Source organism: Lissotriton helveticus, chromosome 1_1 (genome assembly GCF_964261635.1).
Source record: "Lissotriton helveticus chromosome 1_1, aLisHel1.1, whole genome shotgun sequence".
Lineage (NCBI taxonomy): Eukaryota > Metazoa > Chordata > Amphibia > Caudata > Salamandridae > Lissotriton > Lissotriton helveticus.
The window spans coordinates 1182884785-1182899942 of NC_136057.1; the positions used below are offsets into that span (position 1 = coordinate 1182884785).

The following is a 15158-nucleotide window of genomic DNA, read 5'->3' on the forward strand; positions in this document are numbered from 1 at the left end:
ACGCCTACCCCGGTGTACCTGACCTAAGCCTAATACGTGGGCGGGAATAGAAAGTAGCAGTTTAAGTTAAGTTTGTTTTGCCAAGTGACTGACTCAAGAATTCTCTGCAAGGGGTTATTCAGTTCTGTACCTGGAATCTAGGATGAATGAGGGATGGTATCTCTCGTCTCTGGTCTCGATATTCCAGGCTGCCTGCGAGGGCTACCCGGAAGCGCCGGAGCTGGATTTCTCGGCAGGAGAAAGCAGCGTCTTGTTCTCAGCGCGTCAGGAAGGCGGGGCTGCGCCAGCGGGGTCTGCTCTGCTATGGGCTTCGGCAAGTCTGGCTGCTCCGATCTCGTCACCACCGCGTGTGTTTGCTTAAGGCAATACCGGTAATATTTATACCTGTAAGGTGCCGAGATTGACGTAAGGATGGACATAGATACGTCAATAAGGATGTCATACGACTTGGTCGTTAGCACATTCTTTTGCTGAAGTTCTCGATGAAATCAAAACAATGGCCGCAGGGTTTTTCCCAGGTTGTCATAGGTTTGATTTGTTTTGAGAACTCCGTATGCCTTATCAGGGGCTGGAGGAATATCGCTTGTCTAATTAGATGGCAAGCGTTATGACCTAATCAGATAACACGTTCCTGTGCCGTAGTGTGGCTTAATCAGATAACGGTTTCTGCATCATGGGATGGCTGCTAGTTAACTTGTTAACCAGAACAGGGTCAGGAATAGGGGGATCGATACAGAACCTATAAGAATACATCACAGAGGTCTCCCTCTAAATCACTGCCACCATTATGAGATTACCGATCCTCTTCTGGCATGAGGACTTGAAGCACATTAAGGGGTCAGTAAGCTCATAAACAAATCCCCCTTGTGGTGTGGGACATGACTAGCACAAGTTACGAATCTCCAGGGATTCGAGGCTTGGGATCTGATTGGAATATCAAAATCGGGCAGGGTCTGGGCACCCGACCATGTTACATCTTTTTAACAGTCAGCAGTAGACTTTGATTTGCTCAAAACGCAGTTTTCTTTTATCTATTTGCAGCTATGTCACGCCCTTGACGCCTATAAAGGTGGACTGATGGAGGTCCCAGACTTGAATCTGCTAGATTCCAAATAGATTATTGAACCTACTGTTGAACTAGCCATTCAAGCTCTGCTGCAAGGGTATTTCCAGGATATATCAGTTGTTAAACTAAGCACCCATGACCAAATGAGTGTGACAAGAACAGTGTGTGAACATGACCTAGGAGAATAAGCTCCTGAAAAATGGCAAGAGGCAAAGATGGCAGCGCCTATGTCAGAGATCTCTCTTAACTGGAGTGATCCAACTTAATTACTTTAGTGGGACATATGACAGAAAATTGGTGAGTCTGGGATGTACTTGATGCAGTGAGCCCAGGGGCTTTTAATATTATGTGGGAGTGTCTTCGTATACAGATTTCCTAGGGATGAATGCACACTACCTTGATGTGGGTCACCTAAAAAGTATTTGCCCCTGATCCTAAAGAGGCCCTGCTGGGCATAATGGATGAGCGAGAGGGATCGATAGCAATGCACACACTAGCAGGGCTGGGGTTTCTGGTAACCAACAGGGACATAGCGCGTCATTGGAGGAGTGATGTGGCTGCCTAGTGGGTTGAATGGGCTAGAGGTATTGGCTATTGTGCAAATGCTGAAGACATGGTGTACGAGTGTGGGAGATGTGCTTCGAAACGCCAAGATCTGGCACCTTTTGTGCAATCACTGCAATCCGGCTTGATTCATTGAACTTGCAAATCTGTTATTCCAGGCTGTTGAATGTGTGGTAGAACAATATTTGCCTGCTGACGTGCTCTGTGCAATGATATATTATTGCCTACTTTGTTTATTTGGTTATGTTTTCTGTAATTTTATCAAAATAATAAATATATATGTAAAAACAAACAAAACCTGCTTAAGAACTGTTCTGCCCGAGACCCCAGGTTATAGAAACAGGACTGACGGCCTTAATTGCAAATTGGCTGGAAACAAAGTGACTTCCTTTGCCAATTACCTGTTTGTTTCAAGGGAGACAATTGGACACCCAGATGTGTCCACCTATGCAACTTCTTCCTTTAGACTTTGGATATACCAAACAGGATGGAGCATCAGGTCCAACTGGACTGCCAGCTGCAGCTTTTAACTCGGACCCTGACCACTGAGCAGGATCTTTGAGCATTCTATTCCCCAATTTTGTTTTTTTCAACAGGTTTGTACGAGAATTATGACCAGGGCAAATTTTGCAACCTATTCATTAGAAGGGCCCGATATCAAATCCAAGAAATTACAGATTAATTCCCGCCCATGAGGTACACAGAAAATTCAACATCAATTTACTGCTAGAATAACCACTTCCTGGGTGGTTGATTGCATTGTAATACATTGATTTCAGAGGAATTTATACCCAGTTGTGGTGCAATCAACAATACTGTTGCCCTATTGCAATTAACTTACAAAAGACTTTTAAAGCAAGGGGGCATCTGTATACCTGTTTAAAAACTTTAAAACAGCCCTTGATAGCATAGATGAAGGGTTACTGTGGCATAGACTGGTCAAACTGGGCATTTGTACAACTTTATTACATGCTACAATGGCACAATGTATGCAAGTAATTACGTGTATGGTATTTCTATAGCACAAACCTAGACAAAAGGCAGCAGAGGTCAATGGATCACTATACACGTTTGTTAAGACTTGGTAGTTGTAAATGCATTACTGGTTAAAAGACTTGTGATTCAGGTCGTTGTTATGGAGTCGACTTGTGGTACAGGTCCTTCGTTGTCAAGAAGTCGTTGTAAAGGCTGTTTCCCCAATACACAAACAAATGGACTCTGGTCAAACTAGCAGACCACATTTACACGCAGAATCTGCTTTATACGATTCCTGAAATTACTGGCATGGGAGTAAGTTAGAAGTTACTTACGAGAAATTATGTTTTTCACACACTGTTGAATCCCTGACACTACGTGAAAATTATAAAGCAAGAATTTAGAGAGCGAGTTAACTTATCAATACCTGGGGTCCAGTTTCAAAACAGAGGCTCAATTTCTGCGCATTTTACCTCTGGCAAATCACGCTGCGTCTTTACTGTTTGCCTTCTAGAAATGACCCTTGCACCTAGGCTCTTATCGCTTACATAAGTAAAACTCACTGTCGAAAAGTAATTTAAAGGCATTATACCCCAAGAAATGTGACTCATTTATATATGCAAAGGAAACACCCTTGCACCAGGCAATTGACACATAATTTGTTGTACCATTGTTTCAAAAAGAAACCTGAAAAACACATCATTTTAATATCCACTTCAAATTATATTGCTCTCTTCGAAAAAATGTCACAGCAGTTTGGTCGTATCTACATAAGTGTCCAAACCAAGACTACCAGCAATCAGCCTCATGTTGGGACCTGAACCTACAATACATCTTCGTTTTGGTCTTTGTGGTCTGGGAGAAGTGACATTAGCATGGAAATAGAAGAGTTGCTTATGCCATATATTGTAACTTTTCCCACTTTTTTCCTCGAGCTATGACGTTTTTACTTCCCGCTCTTTTCCATTGAGCGTTGGGTCCTGTAAAGATACTATACGCTTTAGTTTTGAAAATAAAATGAGCAACTGGCTGTCGGAGTAACTAAAACCAATGAAGGCCACGATGAACTATCTGGACCGTGTTTGGACCATGTAAGCTAATGGCACACCACTAGTTTAATGGCCGTGCGCTGTTTTGTACAACGGTTGTTAAACTCCTGTATAAATAATGCGTGTTATATGTGGATCTTTAACGTATTGATATTGTTTTAATTGACGATCAATAACATTTCCCTCACTCTGCCAGTCTCCTGGTGGACTGCAGGCTAGGGGCTGCTTTTAGAGCGCCACCATAAAAGCTCCAGTGTCTCAATCCTAGTCCCGTCCACGTACAAAGTGGTGCCAGGGTTGATTGTTGGTGTCCAGTCCGATCCTGTGCGTCTCCTCGTCTTCTGCAATTGAAAATGCGAACTTTCAAACGACTGCACTCCTTTCTGCTTATTTTGAGAGCTGAAGTTAGTTCACTGGAGTGTTTTTTCAGGTTTGCCTTTCCTATTCCTCAAATGGATGTTACATTTAGTGCTGAGATGCAGGAATAGCAGGTTACAGGTACACACACACTGCTAAATAGTTTGTTGCCCAGCCTTTTTGGCTTCGGTGTGGGTGTGGGTGTTCAGGAAAGAATATTGTAGCATTGAACCTTTCATAATTTCCCTCAGTTATCCCAGGTCTTTGGACACAAACCATGGACTGCTGCCAAAAATAGCAAATCCATTTGCTAATGTTTTGATGCTCTTTAATAAGAAATTGAGCAAATTGTCGCGGCTCAACTTAGGTTTAGCACTACAGCAGACTTATGAACCTGACTGATTTTGCACAGTTTTTGCTCTTTTTATATAATGAGTAATACTTAGCGATGTTTTGAGGTTATAGTTCAGGCAAATCAGTGTGTTATGTTTATTAGCAAACGTATCAAAATAGTGCCTAGTTGCTATATGTTTAAGTTTCTTTTTATTGACTAGGAATTCTTGATAAAATCTCTTATTACACGCGATTTTCAAAAAGTAATCCACGTATCAAGCATGTTTAGCAATTGATCCACCCTCCCTAATATATGTACTGAAGCAAAATGTGTTGATCCATTCTTACTACACGAGCAGTAAAACAGCGCAAAATTGATTTGACCTGCGTTTTGCACTCCTGCAAAGTTTCTTTAGTGCGGCCGCCGCTGAAAGCAGGAAAAAGAGCTGCGTGTTATGTCAAATGTCCAGTTGAATTGGTCCGACTGATCTTATTAGGTAACATTTTGGCTATTAGCTGCTTAAAAACTGCCCAATTCGTATTCTTAGATGGCTCTATACTGCTTGTTACCACATGGTGACGCTATTTTCACAGTTGTCGGAGCATAAAACAAACCCTCAATAGAAAACACGCCTGCAGATGTGTTCTGAAGAGCTAAATTATGTATTCCTCTTGGAATGTCATCAGGGTGTTGTCGTTTCCGCGAAATTTGTAATCGAGGTCTCGGACACGTAAACATTGTTAAACTCTTGTATCAGTCACGGTTTAACACAAAAACACGGACAGGAGGAGGCGCCTTACAGGTGTCTGTGGTTATTCCCCATGTGAAATCAAGTCCTGGTTTCCAGCGTTTATGAATGTACTGTTACTTCAATGAAGTCCTAATTATCAATGAAAGAATGCTAGAATCACGCTGGGTTTATAGCATTTATTTAACGCCAGCCGCTCTGTAATCCCTGGCTTAGACGTGTGGAGGATAGCACCTCAGCAGCATCTTAAAATCACATTTTTCAACGCCAGGTGCGTTGAATTTTTTCAGAGTCGTCGGTGATGGAATATTCTAAATGGTAGATTTTGATAAGCGCCGTCATAATGGGCCAGTGCTTTAAACGAATGCTTCTGACATCGGAGTATGGCCTGGAGGTTCTAATCTTGCGAGGCCTTTCATCCTTTCGAAGTCGGTGAGACGCGAACTGTTTTAATGTGTTAAACATTATATGTACACCTGTTGTTTACATGATTTAAAAATGGAATACATTTGGTCTAGATATTACTGTGTTAAGCACTTTAGTATGGGTCATATTCTGTCACTAGTTTGGCCTTAAAGCAGTCTGTAACTTTATGGATGCTGCCATGGCAGTCAGTCAAAATACTTTATTGCGATAACTTAATATCATACAAAGACAATGGCAAAATACATATTACATTAAGACAAATACAAAAATTACGTACATTAAAAACAGTTAAAATACAACAGGATAAAAGTCATCATAGACCATAATACAGTTCATATCAAGTACGAAGTATAAAGTGCAAAGTGCTAATGTGCAAAAAGCTTAAAAAAAGAAAAATTACGAATAAGATCCCCAGCAAAATAATCGTTACCAACACCAATGTCCCTGTTACAATAGTTTTTATAATTACAGTCCCAATATAATTACAAATAGCCTAATTAAAGTGCACAATCCGTGCTACAAAGGGAGGTGGACACATTCTTTAATCTAATATTCCTGCTCCTAATAGCTCTCACCAGAAAACTAGCCACATGAAACATAATCCTGGGAGTCTAACAGTTGTAAAAAAATAAGAGCAGGTTTAACTAGGATAAATCCAGCTTCCTTAAGTATAGGCACAAGTCTGTAACTTTATGGATGCTGCCATGGCAGTCATCACAGACCAAATCAGCTTGTAATACGAGTACTCGTAATATTCTCTGTTATTTTGCTTATTATTATCCATTTGGCTGCGATTGTATCATTTTGGTGTCTGAAAGGTTTTGGGGGTCGCTCCCCTCGTTGACCTTATTATAAGTGATGCTGTCAGTCTGGTGTTTACTTTACAAGTCTATAGGAGTACCAGGCACGATTATATGTCACATCATTTCCCAAAATATCGACCTATGGATATATTTGGTTCCTAATATTGACTCCCAAAATATCATCAAGATAAGTATAGATTTTTCTATTTAATCCTGTCGCGATCACCTATAGAATTCAGTATTATAATCACTTCACATCTGTAAGTAAATATTTGACTGAAAAAAATAGAGTACAGCAGTCCGGAGTATTATGGGTGTTTATACCTACCTGCATAGCAACCGGGATACAATTCAGAATCATCCGCAGAATGTTTGTTTGAAGTGCTTACCTTCGTACAGCATCATATGTTTGTTGCTGTTGCGTCTGAGGCCTGTCTTTTCACTGGTGGAACACCTTTCTGTAATGCATTCTTGCTTTGAGTCCATCCTCTGCCATCTTGAGGAAGTAGATGGTGTTCTCTGCCGATGCTTCTGAACTTAACATCCTTGTTACTCCGGTCACTTATATGGTGCCTATGTGGTATACACTTTTCATTGATACAAGCTTCGCCTAGATAGCTCGGTAGCAGTGTGTTGTCACCTAATTCAGACAGGACCAGTAGTAGTCACGCAGAACGAGGAGTTGTTTGTAATCTATTGGCTAGGCATGTAGAAGGGAATTAAAAAAAAATATTGCTACAATTGTCCTATGTATTAACTTAAGAATCCATCACAATTACCCAAAGCAATGTGATGTCCTTTGCCTATTCTCTATGTACCATACCACAGGCTAGGAATAGATTATTTTGACCTTTGGAATCACCAGATAGGTGCCATAGACACCTGTTAGCAATAATTGACTATAAAGCTAAGTACGTCGAGGCCTTCTCCTGCAAGGTACTTCTGCCACCCATGTTGCTGATGTTCTGCTACCACATTCGCCACAGTGGGGATATTCAATAAAATCGTTGTAGATCAAGATAGTAACTTCATGTCTGCCTTTCAGTAACAATACAAACTACTCAACATCAAACCCCTAAAAAACAGCAGTTTACCACTCCCAGACTGGTAGGCTAGTTGAACGTCACACAAAGACCATCAAAATCATGCTATGAAAAGCAGTTGGTCATGATGCGAAAAATTGTGATAACGTTTTGGCACTAAAACAGTTTGATTAAAGAAGCAACAACCCCCATCCCCCTTTCACATGCTTCACTTCTTTTTAAGACTTAGTTGACAACTTCATAACATCCTTAATGTAGCCAAAGAAGATTGGGAATGAACAAATAATGAAGAACATACAGGCCTTGCATGTGATGTACTTTAACGATCAAGTGCATAACACGTGCATAAGCTCAACTGTTGCAAGAAGAGGAGTACAAACAAGGCACGCATCTTTGTGAGTTCTATCCAGGAGGTAAGGTACTTGTTTTACTACCTATCATGGAACATAAATTACTGGCCTAGTGGCCTTTGACCATATCAGGTTCTAGATACAGTAGGACCTTTAACATACCAGATATCCCAACCCAATCAGAAACTTCATATTGAAGTATACCATGTGAATTTGCTTAAAAAATTAGAAGAACAGGAGACCACTTCTCTGGTGAGCATTAGAAGAAATAAAAACCTCCCATGAAAGTTGCAGGGACCTGGTAAGATCTGATGGATGGGGCTCCCCTCAAAATGGAACAAAAACCAGACTGATTCTTTTGATGAGGAAAGTAGGAAATGTCTTTTCCAGCCTGCCCTGCAGAATCACATTGATTGAACACCAGATCCATTCAACTGATGGGGGCAAAAGTACACATAAAGCCACACCAAAAATGAAACCAGACAAGACGCAGTTGCTCAAGATCTTAAAAGTATTTTGGCCTTATATATCCTAGAGTCATCTTGAAGTGACTGCAGGTCTACCATTGTCATCTTTTCAAAGTACAATGTTTCTGTTAGATTCTGTATCGATTTTAGACAGGTAAACAAAGTATCTAGGGGAGAGGATGTAGCCTTACGGCTAGAGCAGTCGACCTCTGACTTGGGGAACCTGGTTAGAGTCTCGGCAGCGACACACAACATCCTGTGATTCTGGGCAAATCACTTAATCTCCCCGTGCCTAACAAAAATGAATGTTTATCTCTAACAAAACTGGTGCTCCTGTAAAGCGCTCTTAAACCCGATGCCTCAGGTCCAGTTAGCGCTATATAAAACTCTTCAAACTAAATCTAAGTTTGATATATATCCAATCTCGTGAGTAGATGAACTGATAGAGAGCTTGGAGCAGGCCAGGTACATTACTTCCCTCGACCTTGCAAAGTGTTGCTGACAAGTTCCATTCAGGGATCGTGATTAGGTGATAGGATCACAACTGCTTGATCCATCCCCTAGGGTTTCTGTCATTTCATACTATTGCTCTTTGGGTTACAAAGTGTCCCTGCCACATTCCAAAGGTTGATGGATACCATACTTTAACCCCCTCACTCACACTCATCAGTCTATTTTCTTGGGAATTATTGCCTTTAGCTTCAGAGGGCACAATCTTTTAGAACACGTATAGGCTGTGCTGACTTCTCTCCTGACGTCTGGTCTCACAGGTAATCCCCACCAAAAGTGTTCTGGCTGCCCAACAGATTAAGTAGCTCCGTTACGAGCTGAGTAATCGATTTATACGTCTTTCAGTTGCTAAAGTAGAGGCTATACAGAGCATCTCCTCTCCAACTAAAAACACCCATAAGGACTTTCCTTAGCTTTGTAGATTGCTACAGAAGGTTCATTTCATGTTTTTCTGATCTTGCAGCTGCTCTCACAAATCTCCTGTTCAACAATGTTATAAATAAAGTTCCCTATTGTTTAGAGCAGCCTTTGTAGATTTGAAATCCGCTCTCTCCTCTAACCCAGTTTTACGGTGCCATGGCTGCTCTTTTCCATTCATTTTACAGACCGATTCCTCGAGCACAGGTTTGGGCGATGTTTTATCCCAAGACTACCTGAACAGTCCGCATCCTGTCCTTTTCATTGAAAAAAATGAACACTTGAAATGTCTTATGTTACAGTGGAGAAGGAGGGCCTCATGATAAAGTAGGGTAGGCAGGAAAGGCACTTTAGTATTACTTGATGGAGTGACACTTCATCGCTGCTAACCATATTCTATTGCAATTGTTGGCGTTACATCAGAACTCCAACCAGAGAGCACTAGGCTGGTTTTTAGCCGTCCAACCTCATTCATTAAGTGTGAGTCACAAACCTAGGTCCTTGCATGGAAATGCAGATTATTGTTTCAAAGTGTCAGCATGTGCCTTGTCCAGGCACCACTGCTTTTTTTTGGAGGTGGGCTATATGTAGCATGCAAGATAGCCAGCTCAAACCCAGGATTGAGGAGAAAGAAGAAACTTTCACTGACCCCTCCGTTAAGGAGGACTCCAGAGTCAGAATACCACAATCCTCCAGTGATGCAGGCATCCTGCAGTTGGTGCAGTGGTGCTGAATGGTAGAATAGGGGTCTGGCTCCTGCATGCCTCAGTGCATCCTGGTATTGCCTCCTGATATTGTTGGACCACTCAGCTGCCTTCAACACAGTTGGCCAACCCACACTCCAATGCGCCCTGGAGTCTCCAATGGGACTCGCTGGCAATGTCCTTCTCTGGTTCTTTACCGTTCCAACTGACACCAGTTTGGTCACATTGACACCTCCCGACCTCAAAAGCTCCCTATCACCTGTAGAGTCCCCAGGGCCCCACACTTTCACTTGACATCTTCGACCTCTACTTGGAGCTGTTTGGTGCTCTGCCCATAGGTAAGAGTATCAAGAGTCACCAATATGTTGATGTCACACAACGCTAGTTGAAAGTCTCCACTGCTTCAGACAATCAATGCCTCAGACATTGCCTGCACAACATCCACACCTGGATGGGATGACCAGTGCCTACCTGAAGTACAACGCAAGCAAGACAGAAGTATTGGTATTTGCAAAGAACAAGAAACAGTACAAATCTGACGCAATGGCATGAACCTTGATGTATCCATCAGGGCCTCCCCAACTCTGCTACAATTTAGAAAACTGATGAAAACTTGCCTCTTTGAAGAATCTGTACTATATTACAATGCATCAACCGTCCATAACCCAGCTACCTCTCCTATCACTCATTGACTTTATGCTTGCCTATGACCCTGTACCACTCTGTTGTCTTTTGGCTTAGTTCACGCTATAGAAATAGCATATTTATACATACCTGTAGCAGATGCTCCAAGACGAGAAGATAAATCCCCGTCCAAGTTAGGGTACGCACCCGGTATACATGTTCTCATCCAAATGAGGAAGCAAAGGCGGACAAAGCCCTCCCTCTAGAGGGTGTGCTAGAAAAGCCATTTTTGCCCTTCGATTCAAATCTATCATTTTTCAGTCTGGAGTTCTCAGGGACATGGAACGGTAAGTGACTCAAAGATGTACACCATGGAGAAAATAAACTGAATACCTGAGCAACACAGTGGCGGGTCTTTTTTTTGTGGGGTGTGGCCAAGGCAACAAAGCTCATTCCCGTGCCCAATGGAAACCCACTAAGTAATGAGGGGAGAGGCTCCTGGGAGTGTACCCTAATGGGAAATGAGGGTAGTCTGCCAGAGGGAGTGTTCTTAAGTCAAAGAGCTATAAATATCCATGCCATCCCCTCAGTCCGAGAGAAGACCATGGTTTCCAGCAGATGCTCTGATTGCTGCATTTATGTGTGTTTGGCCAGTGGGAACCTGGGTAGAGAGGGGGAGTATGTGTTCTTTAGGAAGTGAGTGGACCGAGAAGGAGAAGGCTTTGGTTTCCAGCAGGTTCTGTGATTGTTGCCCTTCTCCTTTCTCAGGATCCGTATGGCAACCAGCCTAAGGAAGAATAACAGAGATCAAAAGAAAGGTAAGTTGCACTTTGTTGGAAAGGGAAGGCTGGACATTAGTCTTAAAGTGACATTGAGTCGTGGAAAAAGCTGAAAAAGAATGACCTTTGTTTGCACAAATGGGCCTCTGTGAGGTTCAGTTGCTGTTGTGCCTTCGGCTCTGCCCCACCCCAAGATAACAAGTTGTTTCAGCTTCTTCACAGTCAGAAGGGGAGTGAAACGCGTGTGTAAAGATAATGTTCCAGTACAGGACATTCTTGCAAGCTCTCCAAAACGTTAGTGGAATAATGGGTGGCAATGTGACTGGAGAAGGATATGAGAGAGGGACCTGCATTGTTTTCTACCTATGCAGATGTCTTTTTTGCACCCTCTCATGGGTCGGATAGAACCCTTGAACCTTCTCCCATAGTCTACCGGGACCCTGAGAAACCGGATCGTGCTCCCTAGAGAACTGCTGAGAATTAGTTGAGAAAAATAGAAGTCTCATCATGAAAGTTGCTACGTAGTACTTCACTCAACCCAAAACAACTGTGGGACGAGTTCTTCAATGCAGTGTTTGAGAGCGTGACCCATTGAAATCATCAGAATTGTTCTCTTTTTAAATTTGTTGCTACTCTTTTATGAAGAAGCTATTATAAATCAGGTACAGCTCCTTCGTGTTGTTCCCAATTTACATGTGATTTGCTTTATTTGATAAAGCTTTGACTTATAAGCGATTTTTTTTGTTGTTTTGTAGATCTGGACAACAGTGAAAAAAATGAAAATCTAAAGTTCAGTATTGTAGCTCGACTTCCTGAGGTAAATGTATTACATTTTCTAGCACATTTTTCAATATAGATATTATGTGGTTAATGTACTTGAATATTTTTTACAATAAACTTTATTAACACAAATTGTACAAAATGCATCCAACATGCACATCTTTTGCATCTATTCGGATCTCGTAATAGCATCAGAATATTGTATATCTCATTATGCATGTGCCAGCCCATAGTATTCCCACCATCATCCCCAAATCCTAAAATGTTTGTGAGGACATCCCCTGGAAGCATGAATGGGTTCCGCCTTGTACTTAAATATTTTAAAGTAGAAATTCAACTAATTCATGTTTTCTGTTCTTAATTGTATTAGTGTTCCTATCAGTTTTTACTGTGGTAGTACTGCACATGCTTGCAAAACTCAGCAGCATATCCACCTATCACATTCCCGCTCACTGTGTCTTAAATAAGCTACAGAATGGGAGATTCTGATATTTGATATCCAGGTCACACGATATGGTTTGGACAATGTTTATTATAGAGGGCATGTTACATCAAGTTGAGGCCATGTGGTGTCTAGCATATTTGGTTAGGCCTGCGCCACTCCAAACCACTCCACAGTCTGTTGCCACAACTCCCAACTTCGAGCATTAACGTGAGCACTCATCAGTATGCAAATCCCCCTTTAGTCCATATTTCCCTACATCACCTAGATCAAAAAACAGGCACTTTTTTGACTGTTTACAGTCCCGTTTTCCATTTTGCTCAGTTCCAGAATTGTTTTTTTTGCTTTTTTGTATCACCTTTTGCTCGTTTACTCATACAATGGACACCATTAATCATGCCTAGTGGACTAAAAAGGATTAGGGTTTGTAAATGGGGTATACTCTTAGGTGCAAGTTTGTCTTTGATCAGGTGACTAGGTAAATGGTGTTCAATTCCTGATCTTTTATGTGTTTTTGAAGGATTTGGGTTCCTCCGTATTTGTTTGTATTTTTCACCTTTCTTAGCTAAATATTGCAGAAGGTTGGTGTTAAAACATTATTGTTGCGGGTTTTGCATATCACTTTAGTGAGATTTTACTCGCGTTGCTTAGAAATGATTTATACTGACTTCTCTTTGAGGACTTGAGGCCTTGTCTGTGGTTGCGGGGCAGCTCGTGATCACTGGGCCGTAGCAATCTGGGGTTCAGTAGTTTACCACTGGGATCCTAGGGCCAAGCTACTGACTTTGTTGATTTGAACGTATATTGTTCGAACCGTCAAATACTTTCTCCAAGATGGACTAGTGGGTTTATAAACCGAAACAGTGTGACCTAAATCACTCACCACAAACCCTGTCCAGGCAGAGCTGTATCTTTTGAAAGGAAGAGGTCTTCATTCCCTTGCAGGAAACTGAGTGGAGTTAAAGGGATGAACCACTTTAACTCCAGCTTGTTTCCTGGTCCTTATTACGACAGACCTGAACAGTAATATTCCAAATCTGGGGATTCTGGAAGAGAAGAGAGTTAAACATTTGGCACTATGAGATCCTGGTGCATGAGAGGAGAGGACTTCTTTTCAAGAAATCCTGACTTGGCTGTTTAAGTCTCAAGTGCTTTAGAGTATAAGTCCTTTTTTCTGTAACATAATTTAAAAGGAATGGTGTAAAGAACTGAATACATGTTCTTTTCCTAATTTTTAGGCGCTGTGTGAAAAAGCTTTCCAGTGGTGGGACCATCCGGTTAGCTCTCATTTTTTTGCAACAAACTACGTGAAGCGCTTGCTGGAGAAACGTTGGACAAAAGAGGTGGAGTAGTAGACAATAACTCTGGACTGCATTTGTTGGTCTGTAGAAAGCATGCATGGTAATGCTGAGGTGATGAGTAAATGCCTTTAACTGTTTCCTGTGTATTTATTATCAGCTCTACAGTCGATCAACAATTGATACTTCAGCTACCTGCGTGATGTTTCTGCCACTGAACTATTTAGTTGGCATGCTGGCTGAGGTGGAAGACAAAGGTATTTTACACTTTATGTATATATTTTTAAATTTTTATGCACTTGTAAATTAGTAGATCTATGCACACTTTAAATATTTTGAATGATACAATCTTTATTATGTGTGCAGTATAGCTTCCAGTATTAAGATATAGTCCAATATTTGAGAAAACTCAGTTGAAGGATTGATTACAAAGGGATGCTCCCTATAACCTTCCGAGGAAGGACATAATACATCAAGCCCCGCTCACCATGGCTGGAGAACCTCTCTTTCAAGAATTACCTCCAAGGCTGACCGAGGCCCTGTGATACCCTCAATGTTTCCAGAGTTACTGCCTGGAACACCGACCGGACTGATAGATCACTTATTTACTTTTTGAGCAAGGGTTCTAGTTGGAGCTAGGCTGTACTGCACCCACTGTACCTTAGGAGTGGCATCAAATTTCAATAAATCTTACTTTATCATAAGGACACACAACTATTGAGCCCTGACGAAATTCTCATCTTGAGAACAAAACGCGTTGGCTGAACATAAAATCACCAATTTCGGCTGAATTAACTGATTGCAAATAAAAACTTTATTGAAAACTAAACACTGATTTCCTGGACTTCTTCACTTGCCGCACGCCCAACCCCTCTACCGCTTAGGATTTGATTTATAGCGGCATCAATTGACGGCTGATGTCAGGGCTTGTTGCGCAAGGACATCTGATATAAATGAAACTAAAGTGAGGTGCAGAAACAGCAGTCCGCCATCAAATTATCTCTGTTAAACCTGGGACAACCTCCCACCCACCCCTTATACGCAGTTGCCCAACAGAAAGCATAGTGCCAAATCATACATAGTAATCATCCCATTAAGTCACACAATTATGCTCTAATTGCAGCACGGCAGGCTCACAGAGGTACCCATGCATCACAAGGCCAGGAAGCACGCGCAGGAGTGTTCCGTAAAAAATAGTATTAACTGCAGGTAGTCCTGGCTCTCAGCCTACCTGCATAGTAGGTTGCAGTTGTTTTCCGCCAACACAGTTACTCTGTATTTGCACAGTATTAGTGTAATAGCAACAAATTAGTGGTACGTGTTGGGAATTCATTTTACGTATCTCAGGACAGCAAGCAAAGGGGATAACTGAAATTCAACATCAATAATTTCCTGCACCACCTCCAATATTATTTTCCTTTA

General features: G+C 41.6%; 1 protein-coding gene across 2 annotated transcripts in view; it reads left to right on the top strand.

Annotated features, from left to right (window-relative positions):
• Nucleotides 1–15158, top strand: part of GSAP (gamma-secretase activating protein) — a 725614-nt gene that overhangs the window by 635312 nt on the left and 75144 nt on the right. Inside the window, exons 28-31 of one of the 2 annotated variants that reach the window (XR_013608568.1) lie at nt 11206–11255; nt 11972–12033; nt 13677–13781; nt 13897–13993. Coding sequence is in view for 1 of the 2 variants with exons in the window: in XM_078679324.1 (XP_078535450.1) it covers nt 11972–12033; nt 13677–13781; nt 13897–13993 (264 nt within the window). In the remaining variant the exon portion in view is untranslated. The remainder of the gene's footprint in view (nt 1–11205; nt 11256–11971; nt 12034–13676; nt 13782–13896; nt 13994–15158) is intronic. The other variant, XM_078679324.1, reaches the window with a different exon arrangement.